At 41.0% G+C, this 24,404-nt stretch overlaps 1 protein-coding gene across 1 annotated transcript in view; it reads right to left on the bottom strand.

Moving 5' to 3' along the window:
* Nucleotides 1–4,543: 4,543 nt before the first annotated feature.
* Nucleotides 4,544–24,404, bottom strand: part of ELOVL7 (ELOVL fatty acid elongase 7) — a 66,725-nt gene continuing 46,864 nt past the window's right edge. The window contains exons 3-8 of the mRNA XM_089688052.1: nucleotides 21,930–22,120; nucleotides 20,011–20,091; nucleotides 18,302–18,358; nucleotides 10,412–10,517; nucleotides 9,518–9,654; nucleotides 4,544–5,244 (exon numbers count right to left, since the gene is read on the bottom strand). Coding sequence (XP_089544178.1) covers nucleotides 5,017–5,244; nucleotides 9,518–9,654; nucleotides 10,412–10,517; nucleotides 18,302–18,358; nucleotides 20,011–20,091; nucleotides 21,930–22,120 — 800 coding nt within the window. The 3' untranslated portion in view covers nucleotides 4,544–5,016. The remainder of the gene's footprint in view (nucleotides 5,245–9,517; nucleotides 9,655–10,411; nucleotides 10,518–18,301; nucleotides 18,359–20,010; nucleotides 20,092–21,929; nucleotides 22,121–24,404) is intronic.

Raw genomic sequence — 24,404 nt, 5'->3', positions numbered from 1 at the left:
TGCTTTGGCAGCAGTTTGTTCTAATATGAATTTGACCTAAATGTCTCCATTTTTCTAGTAAATCATCATTTCCCACGCTTTGATATGGGGCTCCTGTACTACTAGTTCTTGGCCCATTATCTAAATGTTTCCCCTTTTGTTATGTTCATGTTTAAAGTCCCACCACTTCAATTATTTAATGAGATTTAAAGAAGAACTCCGGGATAGGCAAAAATATCACCCATTAGTACATTCCCCTACACAAAACACTAAACAAATAGTTCTCAAAATTTTTTAGATTCTTACCATTTAGGAGAAAAGTGCTCATGATGATCATCCATTTACATCCGATTTTCCATAGAGATGCAACGGATGGATAAAGACGGACAAATGGTCCACTTGTGTGAAAGGGGTCTTAAAGTCCAACTTCACCCAAAACCTTTTAAAAGATTTTTGGATAGATTCAAGAAGAATGAATTATTTCTTTTGTTGTGGTGAGTTCACCTCTGGCTATACCCCTATGATAACCTGTGCCAGAAGGACAAGAAATCAAGGAAGCAGTTGTCACTGGGACAGGACAACAACACATTAACATGACAGATGTTCTAATCCTTCTATTTGTTCCTCAACAATTGTTTTCTTGTAGACTGTGTCCTTACTGGAGAGACTTTTCATCAATTACTGACCCTGATATCTGTTTAGTGGGGTCACAGAGTGCATGAAAACCTGCACAGGGTTCTAACCCTCAGCCACTCGGTCAAAAAAATGTGAAAAATAAACTAGCTGAAGTTGAGTTGCAGGCATTTAGGGTTAAAAGCCAAGCTCACCTTTTACTTAATTAAATGCAAATTATTTTTTGCAGCTAAAAAAATGCATTTATCATTTTTTTTTTTAAACTGCAGCCTGCAAAGCATTGCACCTACAATCAGCAGGTTATGGGTGCAATGCCAGGATCCTGCAGACTCCTATACAGGCAGGAAGCTACTGAATTGCAGGAGGAATCAATGAACTACAAGAGCGCTCACCAGCACCCTTGTAGGTCATCGAGAATTACAAGCCATCGGTTGCAGCGGCCAATGGTACATGTAGTTCGTCAATTCACAGGACTTTGTGAATGAATGGCGCGGTCGTGTGGGTGGAGCCGCACTGTTTTCAAACTGTGACAGTGTTTGCAGGAAGGAGGGGATCAGAGGCAGGAGCTGGAACATGGTGCATGTAACACCCTAAATATGGGTGCCAAAGGAGAAATTATCCTTTAAGGTTAAATCTAACTCCACCTGTTTTGTTTTTTTTTTTCCTACCCCTTCAAAGCTCAAACTTGCCTTTTTATTTAAATAAAAAAAAAAAACAAACAGAAAAACTCATACATACCATAAATCCTGTTTTCAGTCATGCCCAGTGATGTCACAGGTCCTTTTTCTGTAATGTCACATGGGCTTTGTTCAATAGAGCTGGGAGTGTGGGCTGGTATGGTGCGCCCCCCCCCCCCCAAAAACAGCCTAGACTTACAGCATGTGGGTTGGAAGGCCCTTTTCTGTTTGTGTGCACAAAGCCAGCTCTCTAAAGACATGGTTTGATGAGTGTGGTGTGGAGGAACTAAAGTGACCTTCACAAAGCCCCAACCTTAACCCTACTGATCACTATTTTGGCCTATTAGGTGCAAATTAGCACAGGCACACTCCAAACTCTTGTAGACATTCTTCCAGACTGTTATAGCTACAAATGGGGGTCAACTTTTCTATACTCATGCTTTTGGAATGGCATTACCAACAATCTTATATACTGTTATAAGTGTTATGGTAAGGTGTCCATAAACATTTGGCCAGATAGTTTATCTAAACCCAAGAACAAAATATTTGTTATGTATACCATGCCTTAGATGTGGTGGATGCATTAGTTTTCTCTTTTAGGCAATTACAGAAATAACCTGTTGATCTTGCCAGAACTGAAGTGTCCATGTCATTTCCTGAACTGAAAACACAAACACCTTCTGGGAAGGTGTTATCTACCTTCTGGGAACTCCCAGTTCCCCCATGTCCCCAAGTAATGGAAAAGACATGTTTGAAATTCTGCCAGGGCGACAACTATGGCTCTCTCCATATATGCAGTGAGTGTAGCCACCCAGGGACAGAAGTGTGTTATCTGCAGGATTACCAGGTGAAAATAAAGATATACAAGCCTGAAAAGAAAACAAATGCAGTCACCACATCTATGGACCAGTAAGCTGCAATATATGACATTTTTCTTTTGGAGGTTTAGATATTCTTTAGGGTTCATGTATACAGCTAAATGAAAATATAGCAACTAATATGCAGTAAGATCATGCGTGCAAAGTGCTCTGTACACGGCAAAATCCTGCATATAAAGTGCTCTGTACACAGTGAAATCCTGCGTATAAAGTGCTCTGTACACAGCAAAATCCTGCATACAAAGTGCTCTCTACACAGCAAAATCCTGCGTATAAAGTGCTCTGTACACAGCAAAATCCTGCATACAAAGTGCTCTGTACACAGCAAAATCCTGCGTATAAAGTGCTCTGTACACAGCAAAATCCTGCATACAAAGTGCTCTGTACACAGCAAAATCCTGCATACAAAGTGCTCTGTACACAGCACAATCCTGCGTATAAAGTGCTCTGTACACAGCAAAATCCTGCATACAAAGTGCTCTGTACACAGCAAAATCCTGCGTATAAAGTGCTCCATATACAGCAAAATCCTTGGTATGAAAGTGCTCTGTATACAGCAAAATCCTGTGTATAAAGTGCTCTGTACAAAACAAAATCCTGCGTATAAAGTGCTCTGTACACAGCAAAATCCTGCATATAAAGTGCTCTCTACACAGCAAAATCCTGCTGTATACAAAGTGCTCCGTACACACCAAAATCCTGCGTATAAAGTGCTCTGTATCTGTACACAGCAAAATTCTGCGTATAAAGTGCTCTGTATACAGCAAAATTCTGCGTATAAAGTGCTCTGTATACAGCAAAATCCTGCATATAAAGTGCTCTGTACACAGCAAAATCCTGCATACAAAGTGCTCTGTACACAGCAAAATCCTGCATACAAAGTGCTCTGTACGCATCTGAGCAATGTTTACATGCATGCAGCATAAATGGCTCTGTTGCTAGATGCAGGTGGCTACTCCAGAAACTGCCTAAAGCACTCTGTTGCTAGGACTCTGGTGGCTTCCTCCACCTAGCATCCTATTATTGTTGATGCAGACAGCTCTTGAATAGAATACATTTGTGCTATATACATTAACGTCAGCACAAAATAATGACATGCATAATGTGTAAAACACAGTCCTTAAAATAGAATGCCAGCTAAAACCTAACTAATCTTAAAAATCTATTCTGACTAACCTGTTTAAGAAATATCTGTATACTTACCTATTGTCAGGCTGCTCTGGTCCAGTCACATGATCTCCGCGATGTCAGCCAGCAGCCGCTGCAGGGGAGTGGAGAGAGTGATTAACAATAGTTGGTAATGCCTATGAGTGGCGACATCACCCATAGGCTTGCTATGTCTCATCCATTGTCAATGCTCCTAACTCTCCCCTGCAGCCACCACTGGCTGATACAGGGGAGTCAGATCATGTGACAGGACTGGAAATAGATGAGTATACAGAGAAATAAAAAAAAAAACTACATGGTAATGGCAATTTTTCATACTCACCTGCCCTGCTGCTTGTGCCACAGTTCTCCTCTGCCTGAAGGATCTTTTTGCTTCCAGCATTTCCGAGTGTGTCAGATGCCCGCTCTGCATGCTCTGGTTCCTTCCACCAGACCCTAGCTCACTACGGTTTCCTGCAGTGAAGTAGAGGTCAGCAGGAGGACTCAAGTAGCGCAGCGGGGGAACCAGGCATCTGATACACCCAGAATGTCAGAGACAAAAGATTCTTTAAGCAGTGGTATCTCTTGATTACAGCAGAGAATAATAGCAGGGTCAGCAACAAAAGTATTACGACGACATCCTTTACAGTTAAAGTGGTTGTAAACTTCAGACATGAAATATGAACAATGCATAACCCTCTATAGTGTGTACTTGTCTTAATTAAGAGAACTAAGTGCTATTTCTGTCTGCTGCTTCATCACTCTGCTATCAGCATGAATCACCTCTGACAAGTTTTCCTGACAGCAAAAGTAAAATGGTGACAGGGGAGGGAGCTCTAGCACACAGCCTGTGATTGCCAGCCTCAGCTCTGTTGCTGTGTGCAAGGGGGAGGGGGGGGGGTGTCCCTTCCTTCCAATCAGCTCTCAGAGCCCTCCTCACTGAGCCCTGCAGTGTGTACTTTCAGCATTCCACTGCCTGTTTTCTGAAATCTCAGACAAGCTTTATAAGTTCTGCACATTGAACATATGTAGAGAAGAGAATACTGCATATACAAGTTATGTAGGAGGATTTGTTTCATCTCTGTGTATCACCTGAGATCAGTCACTTCACTGGGTATATGTGACCCTATGTCAACACTCTCTTTACTTCTGCTAGGTAATGATAGTGTCTAATTATTGTAATGTTAAGCTGAAGAAATAAAAATATAGTTTAGAATTAAAAAAAATACATTTTCATGTTTTATCTTTTATTGTTTGTACAAAATTTGAAATGTGGTACTAGATTGCAGCACTGGACACTGTTATAAAAAACCTGTGTCATGTCTCAGGACAGGGACAGTCATTCATGGTCATCGCAGTCATTCCTTCACTCAGACTGATGCCTCATAGGATCACATTTGTGGTTCAAAAGGATTTTCCAAGTAAAAAATACTTATCATACACATCCATGCTAACGAGCTTAAAGTTTCCTGAGTGATCAGCGATAAATATATGTACATTTTTAGCAAAGAAGAAAAAAACAAAAAACTGTACACCCTTTTGTCAGCAAATAATCCCAAATAAGTTACAGTAAAAATCCAGAGCTTTCTTCATGATGGGGGGAAAAGTGCAATTGTAGTCCATTTACTGCTAATTGATGCTCGATTGTCAAGTAACTCCCAAGATACCATTGTGTGGTACAGCTAGAAATTGTGTTCTTTGCGTCAATGATGTTTGTCCTTCACGTGCCCGTTTTGGTGTGCTTTGCCGTTCTGATAAGCTTTTGGCAGCCGCTGTCCTTTGATGTAGGCGTGGAACCAAAAATTGAGAAACAGGATCAAAAAAATGAATCCATACCACCAGATGACATAGAGGAAGACTGGGAACTGGTACTGGCAATTCTTCATGAAGAAGAACTGGCCAATGTGCAAAGTGACCATCACAAACTGGGTCTGGGAGAAAAAGGGAAAATATTATTCTCACTGATTGGCTAAAACAGGAAAAAATCAGTACAGTTTTTGCTTAAAATATAACTGTGTCCAAGTGTGTTCCACAAAACCAAAGGTGCAGGTGATGTTCAATGAAAGCGGACCTTCACCATGAAGGTCATGTCATGCTGCCCTACCTTCTCCTCTCCTTCTCTTACAATTGGACTTTATTTTTTTTTTCAACTAAGTAATTTATTTGTGCTGCACTGCAGCATTCCTGTGTTTCTTACCTAGGGGAAAATCACAACTTTTACTCCCTTACTTCTTGCGTGTATGTAGATGTGATGCAACTCCCTCCTCATTGGCTTACCTTTACACAGGCTATCCCCCCTCCAATCCATCATGAATACTGCTGCCAGGCTCATCCACCTTACCAACCATTCAGTGTCTGCTACCCCTCTCTGCCAATCCCTCCACTGGCTTCCACTCGCCCAACGAACACAATTCAAAATACTAAGAACCTACAAAGCCATCCACAACTCTGCCCCCAGCTACATCCCCAACCTGGTCTCAAAATATCAACCAATCCACTCTCTTCGATCCTCCCAAGACTGTCTTAGATCCCGTGTAACCTCCTCCCATGCTAGCCTCCAGGACTTCTCCCGAGCTTCTCCCATCCTATGGAACTCCCTACCCAATCTATCCGGCTATCTCCTAATCTGTCCACCTTTGATGATCTCTGAAAACCTCTCTCTTTAAAGAAACTTATCCTGTTTCTACCTAGTAAACTGCCATTTATTTCCTCCAGCAGCTCATCCCCCCACAGCTATTACCTTTTGTATCACTCAACCCCTCCTCCTAAATTGTAAGTTCTAACGAGCAGGACCTTCTGTTTCCTCTTGTACCAAATTGTATTGTAAATGTAATGTCTGCCTTCATTTTGCAAAGCGCTGCGCAAACTGTTGGTGCTAAATAAATCCTGTATAATAATACTATAATAATAATAATGCAGGGCTTTAGGTCCCAAAAAAACCCTGTGACACAGCTGTGTGTAATGGTTTCCCAGATCATCTGCCCACACGCAGGACTAAAGACAGCTATCACTGTCAAGTCCTAAACCTTCCCTATCTTTGCTCATGTATGGAAAAGCACCTGCACGTGCATAGATGTACCAATGAGTTCTGCCAGGAACCAAAGGCTGGGCAAAACTCAGACTCATCGCACATCTGCCCATGTGTCATTATGGCAACAATGGAGGGGAGGGCAAAACCACCTGGGAAGCTACTGAAGTTCTGCTTTACATGATCTCTATGCTGTGTTGTATTACAGGCTACTCCTACACTTAATATCCCTTTCAATAGTTCAGTTTAGCCATGCTGGACCAAACAAACTCTTTACTACACTAACTGGGCGCTGGGCACGGTGTATTAACTGTATGCAGCCCCAACTACATACAGTATAAAGCACTGTGTTCCAGCAATGAGGTGGGAACTTCCTGTCACACTCCCAGAACAAAATACAGTTGGGCTGAGTGCTGCTCACCTATTCATGGAAGGCTTTGTATTTTATGAACGATTACAAAAAATGGTGCACTAAAATGAAAATTCTTGGACCGAAACCGAAATTCAGTTTTTTTTAAATATATTTTTTTATATATACAATTGTATTACATTCGACTTTTTAATATAATGAATTTAAATCAATATGAATTTACTATCAACACCTTTTCGGCCAATAGGCTGCTTTCACACTGAGCAGTTTTGCGGTGCTTTTGCGTAAAAAAAAGAAAAAAAAGGCATAACAAAAAGCTCAAGAAAAATGCATCCCTTTAAATTCAATGCATATCTTCACATTGGTCTGTTGCGCTTCTCTTGCTGTGTTAAAAATCCTACTTGCCGCATTTTTGGTGCATATGTGGCAAGTTAAAAAAAAAACAAACAAACAAACAGCAGCGAAAACTCACCTCTGCATTGAGGCCTGGTTCACACCAATACGTTTTTTAGGACTTTTTGCAGAAACGCACTACAGTTCATTTAACATGGTTTGCTATGGGACATGTTCACATCTATCCTTTTTTTGAGCTGCTGCATTTTTGGTGTCAGGGGCTTTTTTTGTTTTTTTAAACGCAAAACGTTGCATTCTTGGTTCAATAGGCATCAATGGAGAAGCTGCAGAAAACACACGTAGTGCTTTTTTGATGCGTTTTCCTGCATTTGCCATGTTTTGCATTTTTAAACTGCCCAGCAACAAGTTCAGCAAAAAAAAAAAAACATTAAAAAAAACGCATCAAAAAATATGTCAAACACGCATGCAAAAACACAAAACGCACTGCAAAACTGACAAAAATACAAACTGCATTGGTGTGAACCAAGCTTGAAATGTATTGAAACCCCATAAAAAATGCTTAAGCCAATCAAAGGAAGCGTATTAATTCATAGAATACAAAGCTTGCTGTGAAGGGCTGAGATGGAGATCGTGACTTCATCCACCCACCATTCCACCTCAGCCAATCAGAGGAAGCTTTGTATTCATTCATAGAATATCCACACATAGAATACAAAGTTTTCTGTGAATGGCTGAGTAGCGCTCAGCCCAACTTTATTTTGTGTTGGGAGTGGGGCTGGAACACAGTGCTGTATACTCCATTTAGCTTGGTCTACATACAGTTAATACAGCACCCAAAAAATATTGAGGTATAAAACCCTCAAAAACAAACTGGGTTGTGAATGTGTAAGTGTAAATGAAAAAATCAAAAAAGTGTACACATATCTCAGAACATGCTGCCTCATTGAGTTAATACAAAAAAATAATACAATAATATTCTATAAAAAATATATAAAATATTAATGCGGCGCTTATATTCAAATATTTTCCAAAATATATAAACACATGAATTATTTGGACTTTTTCATGTGTTTATATATTTTGGAAAATATTTGCTTGAATATAAGCGCCGCATTAATATTTTATATTTTTTTTATAGATTATTAATATATTAGTTAATACAGCACGCCCAGCAAGTGCACCTGTTAGTGCAGTAAACAGTGTGTTTGGGCCAAATTAACTATTTAAAGGGATATTAAACATAGAGTTAAAGTTTTAAATGCACTGTATCTTTCCATGGTAGGTCTACCTCACAACTTGATAGGTGCATTAACTGCCTGGTAGAAGGACAAATAAAACAATTTCATAAGTTTCAATGATTTATCTGCCAACAAGCCAGTAATTTCCTGATACCTGATAATTTCCTGATATGCGTTATGTATGAACACACAATAGTGAGAGTGATCCATTCACCACACGAAGCAACGGAAATGAATACATACAGTATAGATTGTTGTAAAGCAATAAAAACAGATCGTTTTAGATAATTAGTGACATATAAAGCTCAACTGCAAAGTGCTATGTCATAATCCAGAAATGACTACTTGGTAACAATGTAGCAAATAAAATGAATGAATTAATATGTACGCCCCTTGAGGGATAGGGACTGATGTGAATCTACAATATATATGTAAAGCACTGAGTAAATTAACGGCGCTTTATAAGTACCTGAAATAAATAAATAATAAATGTTGATGGTACTATAAAGAGTGAAAAAATGTGAAAAAAGCAACCCAGGAATCATTGTAATTGGGATCTTTGTGCTGCACAGGGTGTGGTAGTTTATGCAATAAAGATTCCCTGTTTATGTAAAGGCTGCTAAAAATGTATACAGCAGCATGCAGTGCACCCAAGCGGCTAACATGTAGCCACAGCCCTGCAGCACCTGAGCTCATATAAATGCAGGGCAGAGAAACACACTGGCTGAAAGTGTGAAAGACAGAAAAGAAAGTTTTGTTCTCAGCTTTTTGTTCTCAGTTAAAAAGCTGAGAGCTGGATAAGAGAACGCTTTCAAACTCACTATGTCATGTAGACTTCCTAAGCATTTTTAAAAAAATAAATTCTTTATTTATTTGGCACCAAAAAAAAAGTACAAAGGCATCATAACTGAATTGGTACATAGGAACTGAGGAGTTGCGTTTCGAGAAGGAAACTCTATATAGTATCAAGGTACAAAGATATCAGCAACCACAATTTCACTAATATATTAAAAAAAATGTTGTGAACACGTAACAAATTCAGGATGTTGGGAAGAGGCGACAGGTAAGGAAAAGGAGTTCCCTTACATATGTTGGAGGGCTGCTTCTAGTACACTCTATCTCTGTTCTCCCCAACTGCTACATTCATTGTAATGTGTCAGGAATGCTGACTAGGCAGTTGCTACAACCAGAGTAGTTGTAAAGGTTCTACATACCAGTTGTATGGAAGTCATGTACTTTTTCCACCACAAATACTTCTGGTAGGCTGGACCCAACGCTGACAACCCGTAATACGTGTACATGATCACATGTACAACACAGTTCACCAATGCGTGGAATGTACCCAAACCACCTGAACCAGAAAAGACAGAAAGTGGTTACATGCTAGAAACCCGCTCCGGGTCATTTCATTATTGAGACTGACACATTCCTAGACTGTATTTTAGAACACAAGAGCTATGATGGTTGACAAGAGTCAACATTGGAAACTTAAGTAAAGAACGTTTGGTTGTTTTAGGCAACACAATGTGTCTTTCTTTGAAAAAATTAAAACTCTGTTCTTAGCTATTCTGTATATATTTTTGCTCTTCAATTAATGAAGTTGACCTTTGGGAACATGTTACATGCTCCACCCAGTTTTAGGGTGGAATATATAACATGTTCCCACTCCTGCAGCTTTTACCCCTGATCCCCCTCCTCCGACAGGGGGCCGGGAATCTTCTCCCTGCACTCCCACACAGCCACATCATTCATTCACAGAGTTCTGTGAATGAATGCCTACAACTACCGTCAGCCTTTGCAGCAGACGGGTTGTTGTTCTCAATTAACTGTGAGGGTGTGGTGAGCTACACTGATAGTTTGCAGGAGCCAACATTGTACCCGCTATCTGCTAATCGCGGGTGCAGTGCTTTACAGGCTTCAAAGAAAAACAAAGAAAAACAAATTGTAAATGCATATTTGTTTACCTGCAAAAAAAAAAATGTGCATGCATTTATTTTTTTTTGTAAAAGGTGAACGTATCCTTTAACAAGGCTTTTTTATTTTTAACTTGGTGTCCATGTTATTTTTCATGTAGGAAATGAACACATCTAAACTGAAAAAGAAAATACCTGCAGCAAACTTAACTCCAAACCACCAGGTCCATGGCATGATGGAATGATGGTACACGTGCAGGAATGTAATCTGACTGTTCTTTTTGCGCAGTACAAAGAAGATCTAGGAAACAGGAGAAAATAAAAGTTTTAACCAATTAGAGTTAGGATGCATTGGTGTAAGGAGATTTTTGGTATCACTGAAAATATCTCTATACTGGGGCAGCACAGTGACTAAATGGTTCGCACTTCCACCTAGCAGCATTAGGGCTGTCAGTTTGAATCCCAACCACGGCACCACCTGCCTGGAGTCTGCATGTTCTCCTTGTGTCTGCATGGGTTTCCTCCAACACTCCAAAGACATGCTGGTAGGTCAATTGGTTCCTGTCTAAACTGGCCCTAGTGTATGTATGTGAGTTAGGTCCCTTAGATTGCATGCTCCTTGAGGGTTAGGGACTGATGTGAATGTACAATATACAGTTGCAAGAAAAAGTATGTGAACCCCTTGGGATTACGTGGAGTTTTGCATGAATTGGGCATAAAATGTGCTCTGAACGTCATCTAAGTCACAACAATAGAAGAACACAGTCTGCTGAACATAATACTACACAAACATTAGATGTTGCCATGGTTTAATTGCACATAACATGTAAACATTCACAGTGCAGGGAGGAAAAAGTATGTGAACCTTTGAACTTAATAACCGGTTGACCCTCCTTTGGCAGCAATAACCTCAACCAAACGTTTCCTGTAGTTGCAGATCAGACCTGTACAACGATCTGGAGTAATTTTGGACCACTCCTCTTCACAAAACTGTTTCAGTGTAGCAATATTCTTGGGATGTCTGGTGTGAATCGCTCTCTTAAGGTCATGCCACAGCATTTCAATCGGGTTGAGGTCAGGACTCTGACTGGGCCACTCCAGAAGGCGTATTCTGTGCTGTTGCAGCCATTGTTTTGTTGAATGACTTGTATGCTTTGGGTCATTGTCCTGTTGCATCACCCATCCTCTGCGGAGCTTCAGTTGGCGGACAGATGGTCATACGTTTTCCTGCAAAATGTCTTGATAAACTCTGGAATTCATTTTCCCATGAATGACAACAATCCGTCCAGGCCCTGAGGCAGCAAAGCAGCCCCAAACCATGATGCTCCCTCCGCCATGTTTTACTGTGGGGATGAGGTTTTGATGTTGGTGTGCTGTGCCTTTTTTTCTCCACACATAGTGTTGTGTGTTCTTCCCAAACCACTCAATCTTGGTTTCATCTGTCCACGGTATATTTTGCCAGTAGTGCTGTGGAATATCCAGGTGCTCTTTTGCAAACTTCAAACGTGCTGCAATATTCTTTTTGGACAGCAATGGCTTCCTCCGTGGTGTCCTCCCATGTACTCCATTCTTGTTTAATGTTTTCCTTATTGTAGATGTGTCAACAAAAATGTTAGCATGTGCCAGAGATTTCTGTAGGTCTTTAGCTGACACTCTGGGATTCTTCTTTACCTCATGCAGCATTCTGCGCTGTGCTCTTGCAGTCATTTTTACAGGACGACCGCGCCTAGGGAGAGTAGCAACAGTGCTAAACTTTCTCCATTTGTAGACAGTCTGTCTTACCGTGGACACATGAACATCAAGGCTTTTGGAGATACTTTTGTAACCCTTTCCAGCTTCATGCAAGTCAACAATTCTTGATCATAGGTCTTCTGAGAGCTCTTTTCTGCGAGGCATGGTTCACATCAGACAGTGCTTCTTGAAACCAGTAAACCCAAAACAGGTGTGTGTTTTTTAAGGGCAGGACAGCTGTCAGCAACACATCCAATATCATCACACTGATTGGAGTCAAGGTTGGCTCACTCCTGGCTCCAATTAGCTTCTGGGAGAAGTCATTAAGCTAGGGCCTCACATACTTTTTCCTCCCTGCACTGTGAATGTTTACATGTTATGTGCAATTAAACCATGGCAACATCTAATGTTTGTGTAGTATTATGTTCAGCAGACTGTGTTCTTCTATTGTTGTGACTTAGATGACATTCAGAGCACATTTTATGCCCAATTCATGCAAATCTGCACGTAATCCCAAGGGGTTCACATACTTTTTCTTGCAACTGTATATGGAAGGGCACCATAAATTGATGGTGCTATATAAGTATCTGAAATAATAAATAATACCCCATTATACAGCTGCCTCAGCATGCCCCTCAATGGTATTTCTAATTTAATCCATAAACGTAAAACAGAAGGCCTGTGTTAAATTTATCATTCATTGTACTACATGGCCAAGTGTTCAATGGTCATATGTATAAAATAACAAAATATTGCCTGGCATGCAATTAACAACACGTGTACGGTGGGTAAAAAGAGTTGTGAGGGCATCTGACCAGCCTGTTCTCAATGCTATATAGCATAAGAGGAAATGTCGGACCCCACATTTTTTGTACCCTATATGACTTGTGCGTGTGCTATCTATGCTTTGACTGACTGTTTATACATGCTACTATTCTACAAATTCTGACTGCATGGCCACATGAATTTTTGTACCGAGCAATGTTTTCCTTCTTGATGCTCATGAACATCTTTTTGAAGAGCAAGCTGGAGTCCAATAACAATCATTCACAGATACTTTATTTGGTAAAACAATACGTGCCCTGGGACACCCAAACAAACCCAGCAGAACACAAACGCATTTGCCTTATTTATAGCTATGTCATTGAGCTATGACTAAGGCTTCAGCTGAAACGTGTTAGTGCTCTGCAGGGTTTGTTTGGATATCCCCGATCACCAGGGGTGGACTGACAGCTCATGGGGCCCCTGGGCAATAGGGGATCATGGGGCCCGTGTCCTTGCCCGAACTCAAAAAACCCTATGAAAAAGGTACCAGGGGTATCTCATGGGGCCCCCTACTGACCCTGGGTCCTCGGGCAGTGCCCGAGTTTCCAAATGATCAGTCCGCCCCTGCCGATCACTTATCTTTTGCCAAATAAAGTATTGTGCAGGATGGTTATTGGACTCCAGCTTGCTCTTCAAATGCATGTTCACGTGGTGTACAGGAAGCTGAGCTGTTGAGGTTGACATCCTTGCTGTGTATACTTGTGTGGAGGTGGAGATACTCTTGTGAAATTTTTACTCAAGGACATCTTGTATTTGCATGATTTACCATTAAGTTGGAGATGTTGGTGTCTGGACTTCACTGCCAGGAAGTTTGGTGTTTGGTGCAAAGGACACAGGAGTGCACAGACAAGGAGTTAATGCCACAAACTGTCTTAGGACTGTTTGTGGGTACCTTATATATTGCACAAATCCTCTTATGACATGGTTCTGTTTCCACCTTTCTGATGTCTAAGGGCTCATGTACACTGCAGCTCCTAAACTGACGTTCAGGAGCTGTTCAGCGTTTTTTTTAGCAGCTCCTGAACTCTCCCTAATGTTTTCCTATGTGTCCATTTAGTCGTTTACAGGCAGTTGAGTTTACAGTCGTTTTTTTGAACACACAAACCTTGCGTTCAGGAGTAGATTTTACCGGCGTTTCAAAACGCCAAATGCTTGTAAACGCGTTTATGAGTGTTTGCATTTAGAAGTATTTTTTAACTGTTCCATGTCCAGATGCTGTCCAGAGCCTTTTTTCATCATCAGAAATGCATGCAAAGCGTTTTCCATGTATTCAAATGGACCCAGTACACCAGCGCAGTCAGTTACAGGTTTCACGTGAAGGAAAAAATGGTAGAACGTGCTGCATTATGCTCATGATGGGATCCATAGTGAATACAACCAGAAAAGACAAGTAATCTCAACAAATATTGCTTTCTCTGCTTCTGCTCTCTCTATTCCTCTCAAAATGTCTTAAATAGTTAATTTTTTACTATTTTTCAGTGCATTCTGGACATTTGGGAAAGTTTCCTGAGGTTATCTTTTAAAAATACTTCTAAACGCAAATACACATAAACGCGGTATGCAAATGCATCTAAACTGACGTTTTTTAACCTACGTTTTCCAGCAGTCAGTTTCCATCGCTCAGAAGAGTTTTCCAAACACCCCGTGTACATGAGCCCTAACAATGTCATGTACAGGGGTTAGACAAACAATTGGAAATGCTACATGATTTGCAGGTGTGAAAGTGACCACATGTTTTACATTGAAAATGGAAGTGATGTAACATTTTTTTGTTTCTGCTGTGTGATGAGACACCTGACCTAGCTAACAGGTGGAAAGCCTCACTTTATTCATTCACTGCATGCGCTGCTAGTAATATGGAGTCGTGTCAAAGCTTACTGAGCTTCAAAGAGGGCAAACTCACATAAACAGAGAGAAGAAATTTTGGCACTATGTTGGAGAGGCTGTGGGGAAAGAGGGACTATGACTCACATTTGGTGAGAATGTATAAAAATCCAGGGGTTTTGGCAAGAGGTAATTCAGTATTTACAGGAGATTATGGGGATAACTTTCCAGAAAGATCCGTGGGTTTGCTTGTTTTGTGGGATGAGATGTCAATAAAACAATATAAAAATAACTTATTATATCATTTAATTAGTGCTGCAAAAGGATTAATCCCTAAATTCTGGCAGGTACCAGATCCCCAACAACAAGAGAGTGGATGGGGAGTATTGAGTATATAAATAAGATGGAGGAGTTATACCACATGGACAAAGATTAAATGGGAAAATTTAGAAAAGAATGGAGTAGGTGGTAAGTTTTTAAATCATCAGAAAAATATCTTAAGATAATGGGTATCAATTAGGTGGAATTAGAACTAAACTAAATAACTGGAGAGTGATAAATATGCAGATAGAACATAGGCGAGTAGAACATTAGTAGAGAGGTTTAGAAAGAGATTGGTAGAAATAGTTTGAAAGGGGTAACTATTGGGATAGGGGGCATAGGGAGGGAAGGAATGGGAGTTTAGAAAAAGTCTATTTGGACTGTTTATGTTATGATAAATTGTATACTGTTTTAATCTGTATTGAAATAAAATTTAATAAAAGATATTAATTTAAAAAAAAAAAAAAAAAAAAAAAAAAGAGGGCAAACTGTTGGTGCCCACTTAGCTGGTGCCTCTGTGACTGAAAACGGAGATTGAGCTCTGTAGTCACCTTTGCAGCAGTTGTTTTTTTATTCCGGGTCACAATCCTGCGTAATGTTCTTTTTTCGGTTTATTGACCGCGCTTGTCAGATGACGTTTTACAGGAAATTGTATATGCTGCCATAACCACAAATAAATTGGCAACTTCAGTCACACAGGCACCAGCTAAGCGGGCACCAACAGTTTGCCCTCTTTGAAGCTCAGTAAGCTCTGACATGACTCCGTATTACTAGCAGCACACGCAGTGAATGATGAAAGTGAAGCTTCCCACCTATTAGCTAGGTGTCTCATCACACAGCGGAAGCAAAAGAATGTTACATCACTTCCACTTTCAACGCAAAACATGTCACTTTCACACTTGCAAATCATGTAGTGTTTCCATTTCTTTGCCTAACCTCTGTATATATATACTACATCTCTACATACAATATATGTATATACATATATTGTTCTGTCAAATTTTTATATGCAACAATATTAAAGAATGAACCATCTGATGTAGTTTTTGAAATATAAAGTTGGGGGTAGAAACTCAATGTCTGGGGGTGACAAATATAGATGTGGTATAAATCTACAGAAGGAGGAATTATGAGGAAGTCGGAAGTGACAAAACACATCAAGGGACAGGACGTCAGACGTTACAGACTGACCGGAAGTAGCGGAGCAGCCATTTTTACTAAGGTGGTATCAGTACATGTGTTCCTGGAAGCTGCTTGGAGATCCTGTCATATAGGAATACATGCGTTTTTACTATTATATTGATGTAAGCATATTTTATTAAAGCCTCGACTGATTAATTTGAATACTACACTATATAGTCCTTTCTTCCTTCTGGGTGGTATTTTATGGACGGCCTTGATCCTGGATCCTGAAGGAATTTTTGGAGATTGCGTATTGGGAAAATTATCCTAAAGACTTTTGTTTATTCTATTTAGGGTAAAAGTATTTACTCTAGCCACATAGAAGTGCTCATGGGGTGTTTTCACATTGTCACGTGTTTCACAGTTTTTCACATATTGGCAATTTATTTATATTTACCATATTTTTCGCTCCATAAGACGCACTTTTTTCCCCCAAAAAAGGGGGGGGGAAATGTCAGTGCGTCTTATGGAGCGAATATGGAGCGGCCGGTCCGGTATTCCCACTGCCGCCACTGTGTCAGAATACCGGGCCGGCCGCTCGTCTCTTCTCTGCAGTAGAACCTTACCTGTTCCTCAGTCCAGCGCAGCGAAGGCTTCCCTCGTCAGCATCTTTAGTGTGGGCTCTCGGCTGTGACAGCCGGATGCCCAGTGCACATGCGCGAGAAGCGCTGCGCTTTGTTAATAGTACGGCGTCTTCTGGGAAACATGACAGGTCCCAGAAGACGCCGGACCAATCACAAAGCGCAGCGCTTCTCGCGCATGCGCAGTGGGCACCCGGCTGTCAGCCGGGTGCCCACACTAAAGGGAGGACCACTCTGCGGAAGTGGGAGCGGGTACCTGTCAAATTCAGGTACCCGCTCCCCTCCCTCCCCAAAAGGTCCGCATTCTCTTAGTCATCCCCTGCACTGTCTGCAGTCTCTGGTCATCCCCTGCACTGTCGGCAGTCTCTGGTCATCTCCTGCACTGTCTGCAGTCTCTGGTCATCTCCTGCACTGTCTGCAGTCTCTGGTCATCTCCTGCACTGTCTGCAGTCTCTGGTCATTTCCTGCACCGTCTGCAGTCTCTGGTCATTTCCTGCACCGTCTGCAGTCTCTGGTCATTTCCTGCACCGTCTGCAGTCTCTGGTCATTTCCTGCACCGTCTGCAGTCTCTGGTCATTTCCTGCACCATGTCCGCAGTCTCTGGTCATCCCCTGCACCATGTCCGCAGTCTCCGGTCATCCCCTGCACTGTCTGCAGTCTCTGGTCATCCCCTGCACTGTTCACAGTCTCTTGGTCATTTCCTGTACTGCCCGCAGTCTCTGGTCATCCCCTGTACTATGTCCGCAGTCTCTTGGTCATCTCTTGTACTATGTCCGCAGTCTCTTGGTCATCTCCTGTACTATGTCCGCAGTCTCTTGGTCATTCCCTACACTGTCCGCTGTCTCGTCATTCCCTATACTGTCCGCAGTCTCTTGGTCATCCCCTATACTGTCCGCAGTCTCTGGTCATCTCCTATACTGTGTCCCCAGTCTCTGGTCATCTCCTGTAGTACGTCCGCAGTCTCTGGTCATCTCCTGTACAATGTCCGCAGTCTCTGGTCATCTCCTGTACTGTTTGCAGTCTCTGGTCATCCCTGTACTGTGTCCGCAGTCTCTGGTCATTTCCTGTACTGTGTCTGCAGTCCATTGGTTCAGAATATTTTTTTTCTTGTTTTCTGCCTCTAAAACCTAGGTGCGTCATATGGTCAGGTGCGTCTTATGGAGCGCAAAATACGGTATAGATGTTTTGCTCAATTGAATATTGAGGATAATACACTATCTAGTTTTTTTATATATTTTTTTTGGTGTTATACGGTGGAAGTCAACAATACACTTGGATTATTACATTGAAGCAATAAGGAATTGAGAAGATTCACTGACACTAAGAGGGTTTATATTTTATTTCAATGTATAAAATAAATGTACACATGCACCACCACACACTAAAGGAAAATAGGAGCAACTATTATATTAATAGGATCTAGTACACAATTAGTCAGGCTGAGGCTCGGGGTGTTTCAGAGAGTACACATACCAGCATATACTGTGAATAGAACACTCAACTACTGTACATGAGAGCCATGGTAAGAGGGTACAAAGCCATACAGCAGAGGGCCGTGATCACTGAACAAGAGTAATCCAACATTTTATATAAGACTCACGTATTACATTCCTATACTTACTGTATCAAGTAACTCAATAAACTTTGAAAAATAAAAAAGCCAGCATGTCCATGCCATCTACAAAGCACAACAAAGAGAAAAAAAAATTAAAATGTCTTTTATGTTCTATTCAAAGAACATCTTTTTTAAACAATTCTGAAAGTCTGCATCTTCATAAAATGACAATACTGTACATCCAAGAATTTATTGCAGAGATTGTGTTCAGTAAGACATTAAATCTTCTGTTGACACAGCTGTACAATTACCTACAGAATCCTTCTCCTACATGTAGTACTCCATGGGGAAATAATGGGCAGCACAGTGGCTAAATGGTTAGCACTTCTGCCTAGCAGTACTAGGGTCGCTAGTTCGAATCCCAACCAGGACACCACCTGCCTGGAGTTTGCATGTTCTCCCTGTGCCTGCGTGGGTTTCCTCCGGGTACTCCTGTTTGTTCCCACACTCCAAAGACATGCTGGTAGGTAAATTAGACCCTGTCTAAAGTGGCCCTAGTATGTGTATGTATGAATGTGAGTTAGGGACCTTAGATTGTACGCTCCTTGAGGGTTAGGGACTGATGTGAATGTATAATATATATGTAAAGCGCCGCACCATGCTATATAAATACCTGAAATAAATGCACATTTTTTTAATCTGCAAAAATGTGTGCATTTATTATTTTTCTTTTAAACTCCGTGCAGGGGCAACTGCACTCCCAAGCTAGCCAATCATAACAGCTGAACACTGGCACCTGGCAGAGCCAGTGAAGAAGATGCCAGTCCCCCAAGGGACCTTGCAGATGTCGGACTATGGGAACTAAGGCAAGTACACAGAATATAACTGGATACTAAAATTTCTAGGTAAAGTTGATCCAGGGAATATCCGATTGCCTCTTGGGGGATCAGGAAGGAATTTTTTTCCTCAGCAGGAGCAAATTGGATCATGCGTTGCTGTTTTTTTTGCCTTCCTCTGGATCAACTGTGGGTATAGGAATATAACTTTTTTTTTTTTTTGTGGTTGAACTGAATTGACTTTTGTATTTTTTTCAGTCAGACTAACTATGTAACTATGTAAGTACATGCGCCTTTGGTTATGCTTTAAGTCTCATTCACACCATAATGTATATGTTAACTAAGATTGTAAGCTCCAAGGAGCAGGGCCCTGCTAACCCTCTTGTATTGAACTGTATCATTGCTGTATTGTCTCCCTTTATATTGTAAAGCGCTGAGCAAACTGTTGGCGCTATATAAATACTGTATAATAGTAATAATAAATTGTGTTGCACTGACAAGCATTTTAGGTATGTTGTGCTACTGCTTCAACCTGTGCAGCAAGATGCAGGTTCATACCTCCAAAATGCCACATGATTATTTTTGTCCAATGCAATGCAATCCATTAGTGTGAACAGGTCCCATGGTAAAGAACAGATTTTCTTTTGCCCATGCATTTTATCAATTAAGAAACAAGTAATATATGTTCATCCTTTCATCAACACTAAACATAAAAATGTGAACTGTATGATACAAGAAGTAAAGGCAGTTTACAGAGTATTTGTATATTAGAAAATTCTGCATCAGTGAGTTCCGCGGTGTGATTAGCATGCTGGGATCATGGAAACTTTCTCAGTGCTAGCTACCAAATCAGCTGGATCACAATGTTATTTCCTTTACCATCACCATTTACACATTTCACTGCTCACAGGAGCCTATTATCGTAAATCATTGACTTACACGTATGGCCTGTGGTGACCTAGAGTAGTCCACAATGTCACATTGGAAGGAATATCCTGTAGCCCAGCCTGACATAAGGAACTGCAATGAAAAGCAAAGTACAGTAACAACAAAGTCTTATCAATCTGAAATATGCAGTGGGGTCAACTGAATGTCTGGCACAGTGACAGAAAACAAGTTCTGGAAAGGTCAGATGTCTTTAGGATAATGTAATCATGACCACTAATCATGAAACAAAAAGTTGAGAAAGCTTTTGATTAACATCTACCCACTACTGTGTGTATGTAGGGAGATACTCATAATTGTAAACTGAAATATATAAATATTTACCATCTCTAAAGTGGTTGCAAATCCTTACCTATACCCAGTGAAGTGACTGGCCTCAGGTGATACACATAGATGAAACAAATCCTCCTGCATAAGTTGTACCTGTTTATCTGCAGCCCTCTCTTCTCTGGTGATCCTGCCAGTGCCCTTCCGGCAGCATTCTGACCATTCCTAACACAGAAGCAGATCTTTGATGTGATGCTCAGTTTTGCTGATCGGAGATACAGGGCACTGGATGCAGCTGCTGTTTGACTGAAAAATTTTCAGCAGATTCCTTTGACTTGGGTAAAACTAACTGGGCCTGCATGGCCACCCAGTGTGCAAATTTCAGTTGGTTCCTTAGGAATCAGTGAAAATTCACACAGCGTATGGCCAGTGGGAGGAACCACAGCACCCAGTAGGATACATGCTGACACATCCAGAAATGTTATACACAAGTGGCTCCTGGAGCTATTTAAAGGAATTTTTTGGGTTTATAAAAAAATAAACTTTCATACTCACCTCTATGATGCAGAATCAGTGTGATGCTACAGCTGTCAGACATCAGCTCTAAGCCCGATGATTGCTCAGTTCTTGGTTTGCTTGGACTAGAGAACAGTGACTGTCAGTAACCGCTCCTGCAGCACTCACTGGAGACCCAGTAAGGGGAGGGTGTTGGGCGCAGCTGTCAATCAGGCATCCGGGTGGATCCCGACTATATTGTTGGGATCCGTCCAGAGCCTGGAACAACTCTGCCACGTCAGCTGATAGCAGGCAATAGCCCGCTATTGGCTGATTCTGGGTCACTGGAGAGCAAAAGTAAGTAACAGCAAGAGAAGTATGACAAAAAAGGGTTGGCAATGCTTTTCTTTAGATTTAACTCGCCATGTGACAGTTCAACTTCCTTTTTTACAGTGTGCCTTTATTTTATTTCCTATGTTACAATGGTGAAATGGATGCTTTAGAAGCACTCTAACTAGTAATGTCAGCTCCTTTAGAAAAGTAAAGCCTGGTAGCAATGTGGAAATACATCAGAAAAACTCAGAGGAATATAGATAATAACAGGTACCTGATGGTGTCTGCTCTTGTGCCGGAGTTTTGCTTTCAAACGTTTAAAATGGCTGACAGGTAAACTTTTAAATTGCAAAAAGACTACAGCTGTCCAATCTGTATCAGCAGACCTGCAACGTTTGCCAATGTCTCTTTCCAGCTTGACCGTCTCTATTTCTATATAAAAAACTTGTGATTTCTGTTTAATCTACCCATACATTTCTTGTTCAATTTCCCTTAGAATCACCTTCAACTATGTAGTGCGAGGGCTAGCCTAAATTCATACAAATTTAAAGTGTTTAGGTTTGACATCATATTACAGTATATGGTTTTTGATAAATCTAAAGGAAAATTGTACAAAAAACTGCATAATGTATGGCCAGCCTTAGTGGCTCCTCTCAGATAATTCCTGGCATGTTTGGGCTGAGGCTGAGACTGCTGAGAGAGGAATTGATAACAAGTACAAGTGTAAAACACTTGGCTATTGTAGACTAAACATCCTACACCCATCCATTAATCATTTACTAAGGGTCATGTCTTGAATATACTTAGTGTGAACTTACTTCATAACACATGTACAAGGAGAAAATGACCATGGATAAGTTATACACAGCCATTATCCCTGTCAAATCAAAAGGTTTTCTGTTCTCCATCAGCCGTGGTCCCAAAGACGAGACAAAGTAAACATATGCCCCAATGAGGATTGTCTGGGGGATTGGAGAGGACATGAGTGGCCAGTCCTCCACACGTGGATCTAGAAAGAATAAAAAAAAAAAAGGCTATGCACACAATATAACAATGACCTATAGTACAAAACAATAACATATAATACAATTAGTCTTCACTCAATTCACTATCAGGACCTGGATCACCTGCTGGTGGCACAGTGGTTCCCAGAGCTGAAGGGTGCGATTTTAGTGGCCACCAGTAGGCGTCTCCAGCAGATCCCAGTAAATAGGCTTCACCTGGTGATGGCTGCTGGGAAGGTATATAACCCTTCCCTTGATTTTCATCTTTGCTTCAGTGTTTTGCTTGTTAGATAGATACCTGCTTGCTGATATTTCATGATCCTGATTCCTGTCTTAATCTTGTACCCTGCAAACTCTCATCTGCTGCTCTTGGCCCCCGTCCTAGTTCCCCCTTTCTGACTGTTCCTTGCACTTCTGGTGTTACCCGGTTATACAGTGTATACAAAAAAAAAGGAAGCATGGAATAAAAGTTAGATTTGGTAGTTAGGTTTTCTGTCACTTGGTTACTGTTCACTTATATTTTCAAGTTTGCCTTGTATATTGTTTGCTGTTGTTGGATGTGATTTTGTTTCACTATTAATAAATCATACTTAAATCATACTTGGTCTGATTCTTGCCTCCTTGAGTGTAGCTCACTGATCTAGTCTTCCCTGCTACTACTTCTGGATACCTGCACTCAGAATCCCTTATATTTACATCTATATTAGTTTGTAAAAAAAAAGTACTGCAGCCCCTGAAAAGTGCAGGCAAGGGATGACTTTAGAGTGAGGGATACTGGTTCATGGATATCTAGACATCTTTGTCCTACTCGAAATGGGCACCACCAGCCTGAGTCTCAGCACCGAAGACTTTGGCCTTTAGCACCTGGAAGGTTCTTTTGGGTAAGCAAGGAGGAAGGCTGGTTATCAGAATGCTCAGGGTGGGGAGGAGATGGCTCTGTACATATTACGCAGATGTGGAGAAAAGATATTGGTGAGGAAGGTATGAGGAAGGTAGCACTACTCTTCTGTCCAATGTGCACTTCTGTTCCCACTGCGCAAGCACCATATGACCGATGAAGACTTGTGGGCATGGCATACTGTGGTGAATCCGCTGATGGGTGACCAGTGGATTTGGTCTCCAGGAGATGCAGAACACTTGGAAGAACACATTATATTTGGTTCAGCTCCAGAAGACACCCCAAACATCAAGTGAATCCTGAGATTTCTGGGTGACTTGACATGTATAGCTGTCACAGCACTCTCCAAAAAGACATATGCACTCACAACACCAGACTTCACCTACATCAGAATACACTTTTCAGTGGACTAATCCTTTAAGGTTTTAAGATATGAAAAGTATACAAAAATGTTATTTAAATGGCCAGAAAGTGTTAAGGACACTGCTCAGAGAAAAAATTCCTTTAATCCCTATCTAGAGGGCCTCCTTCCTTCTTCAGCCACCATACTGTGTAGGTTCTTAGAATTTCATCTTGTGTGCCCACTGCAATGTCACAAGTATAATAAGGTATTGTGTTCACTGACAGACAGGGCACAGCCAAGGCATATATTTCCCTAAACTCTGCAATCATCTATTGTTCTTTCTTTGCTCTACACTTTCACTGTAATGTCAAGCAATCTTTTCCCTTAAATCCTAACAGTTGACATGTTACAGAGGCTGATAATATCCAGAAAAGAAAAAAAAAACAAAAAAAAAAAACAAAAAAAAGAGAACTAGAGAGGGAACTTAGTACAAAAAATGATTAGATGTGGTGGCTGCATTAGTTTTCATTTTTTAGGATCTTTTCCCTTTATTTCACCGGGTGATCCTGCCAGTAACACACCTCCTGTTTTAAAGTGGATGTAAACCCTATTTTTTATGTTTTACTTACAGGTAAGCCTTTAATAAGACTTACATGTAGGTACTGTATATATCTGCTAAATGTGCACCGTTTAGGTGATATTTACTGTAGCAGCGCCCAGTACTGCAGCATACTCACTGCGTTCTCAATGGACATCATGCTATTCATTGAGAGAGCTGTGCTGCGAGCGCAAAACCCGTGCTCATGCGTGAGAGTGACGTCACTGCAGCTTGGCCAGTCAAACAACCTCTGCCCGTGAAGGAAGACCAGGGGAAGATGGAAGCCTCAGGGAGGCAAGACAGCGCTTCGCTGGAGAGCTTAATTTTCAGGTAAGTCTTTCATAATGTGCTAGTATATGAAGCATACTAGCACACTATGCTCTTAACTTGCAGGGAAAAGTTCTTTTAGAGTTATTTTTAAAGCGGTTTACTATGGCTTTAACGTTTCTG

This window comes from Staurois parvus, unplaced genomic scaffold (assembly GCF_062004578.1).
Source record: "Staurois parvus isolate SC_StPar_1 unplaced genomic scaffold, SC_StPar_1.0 ptg000445l, whole genome shotgun sequence".
Taxonomy (NCBI): domain Eukaryota; kingdom Metazoa; phylum Chordata; class Amphibia; order Anura; family Ranidae; genus Staurois; species Staurois parvus.
This window is presented reverse-complemented; position numbering and strand designations above follow the sequence as displayed.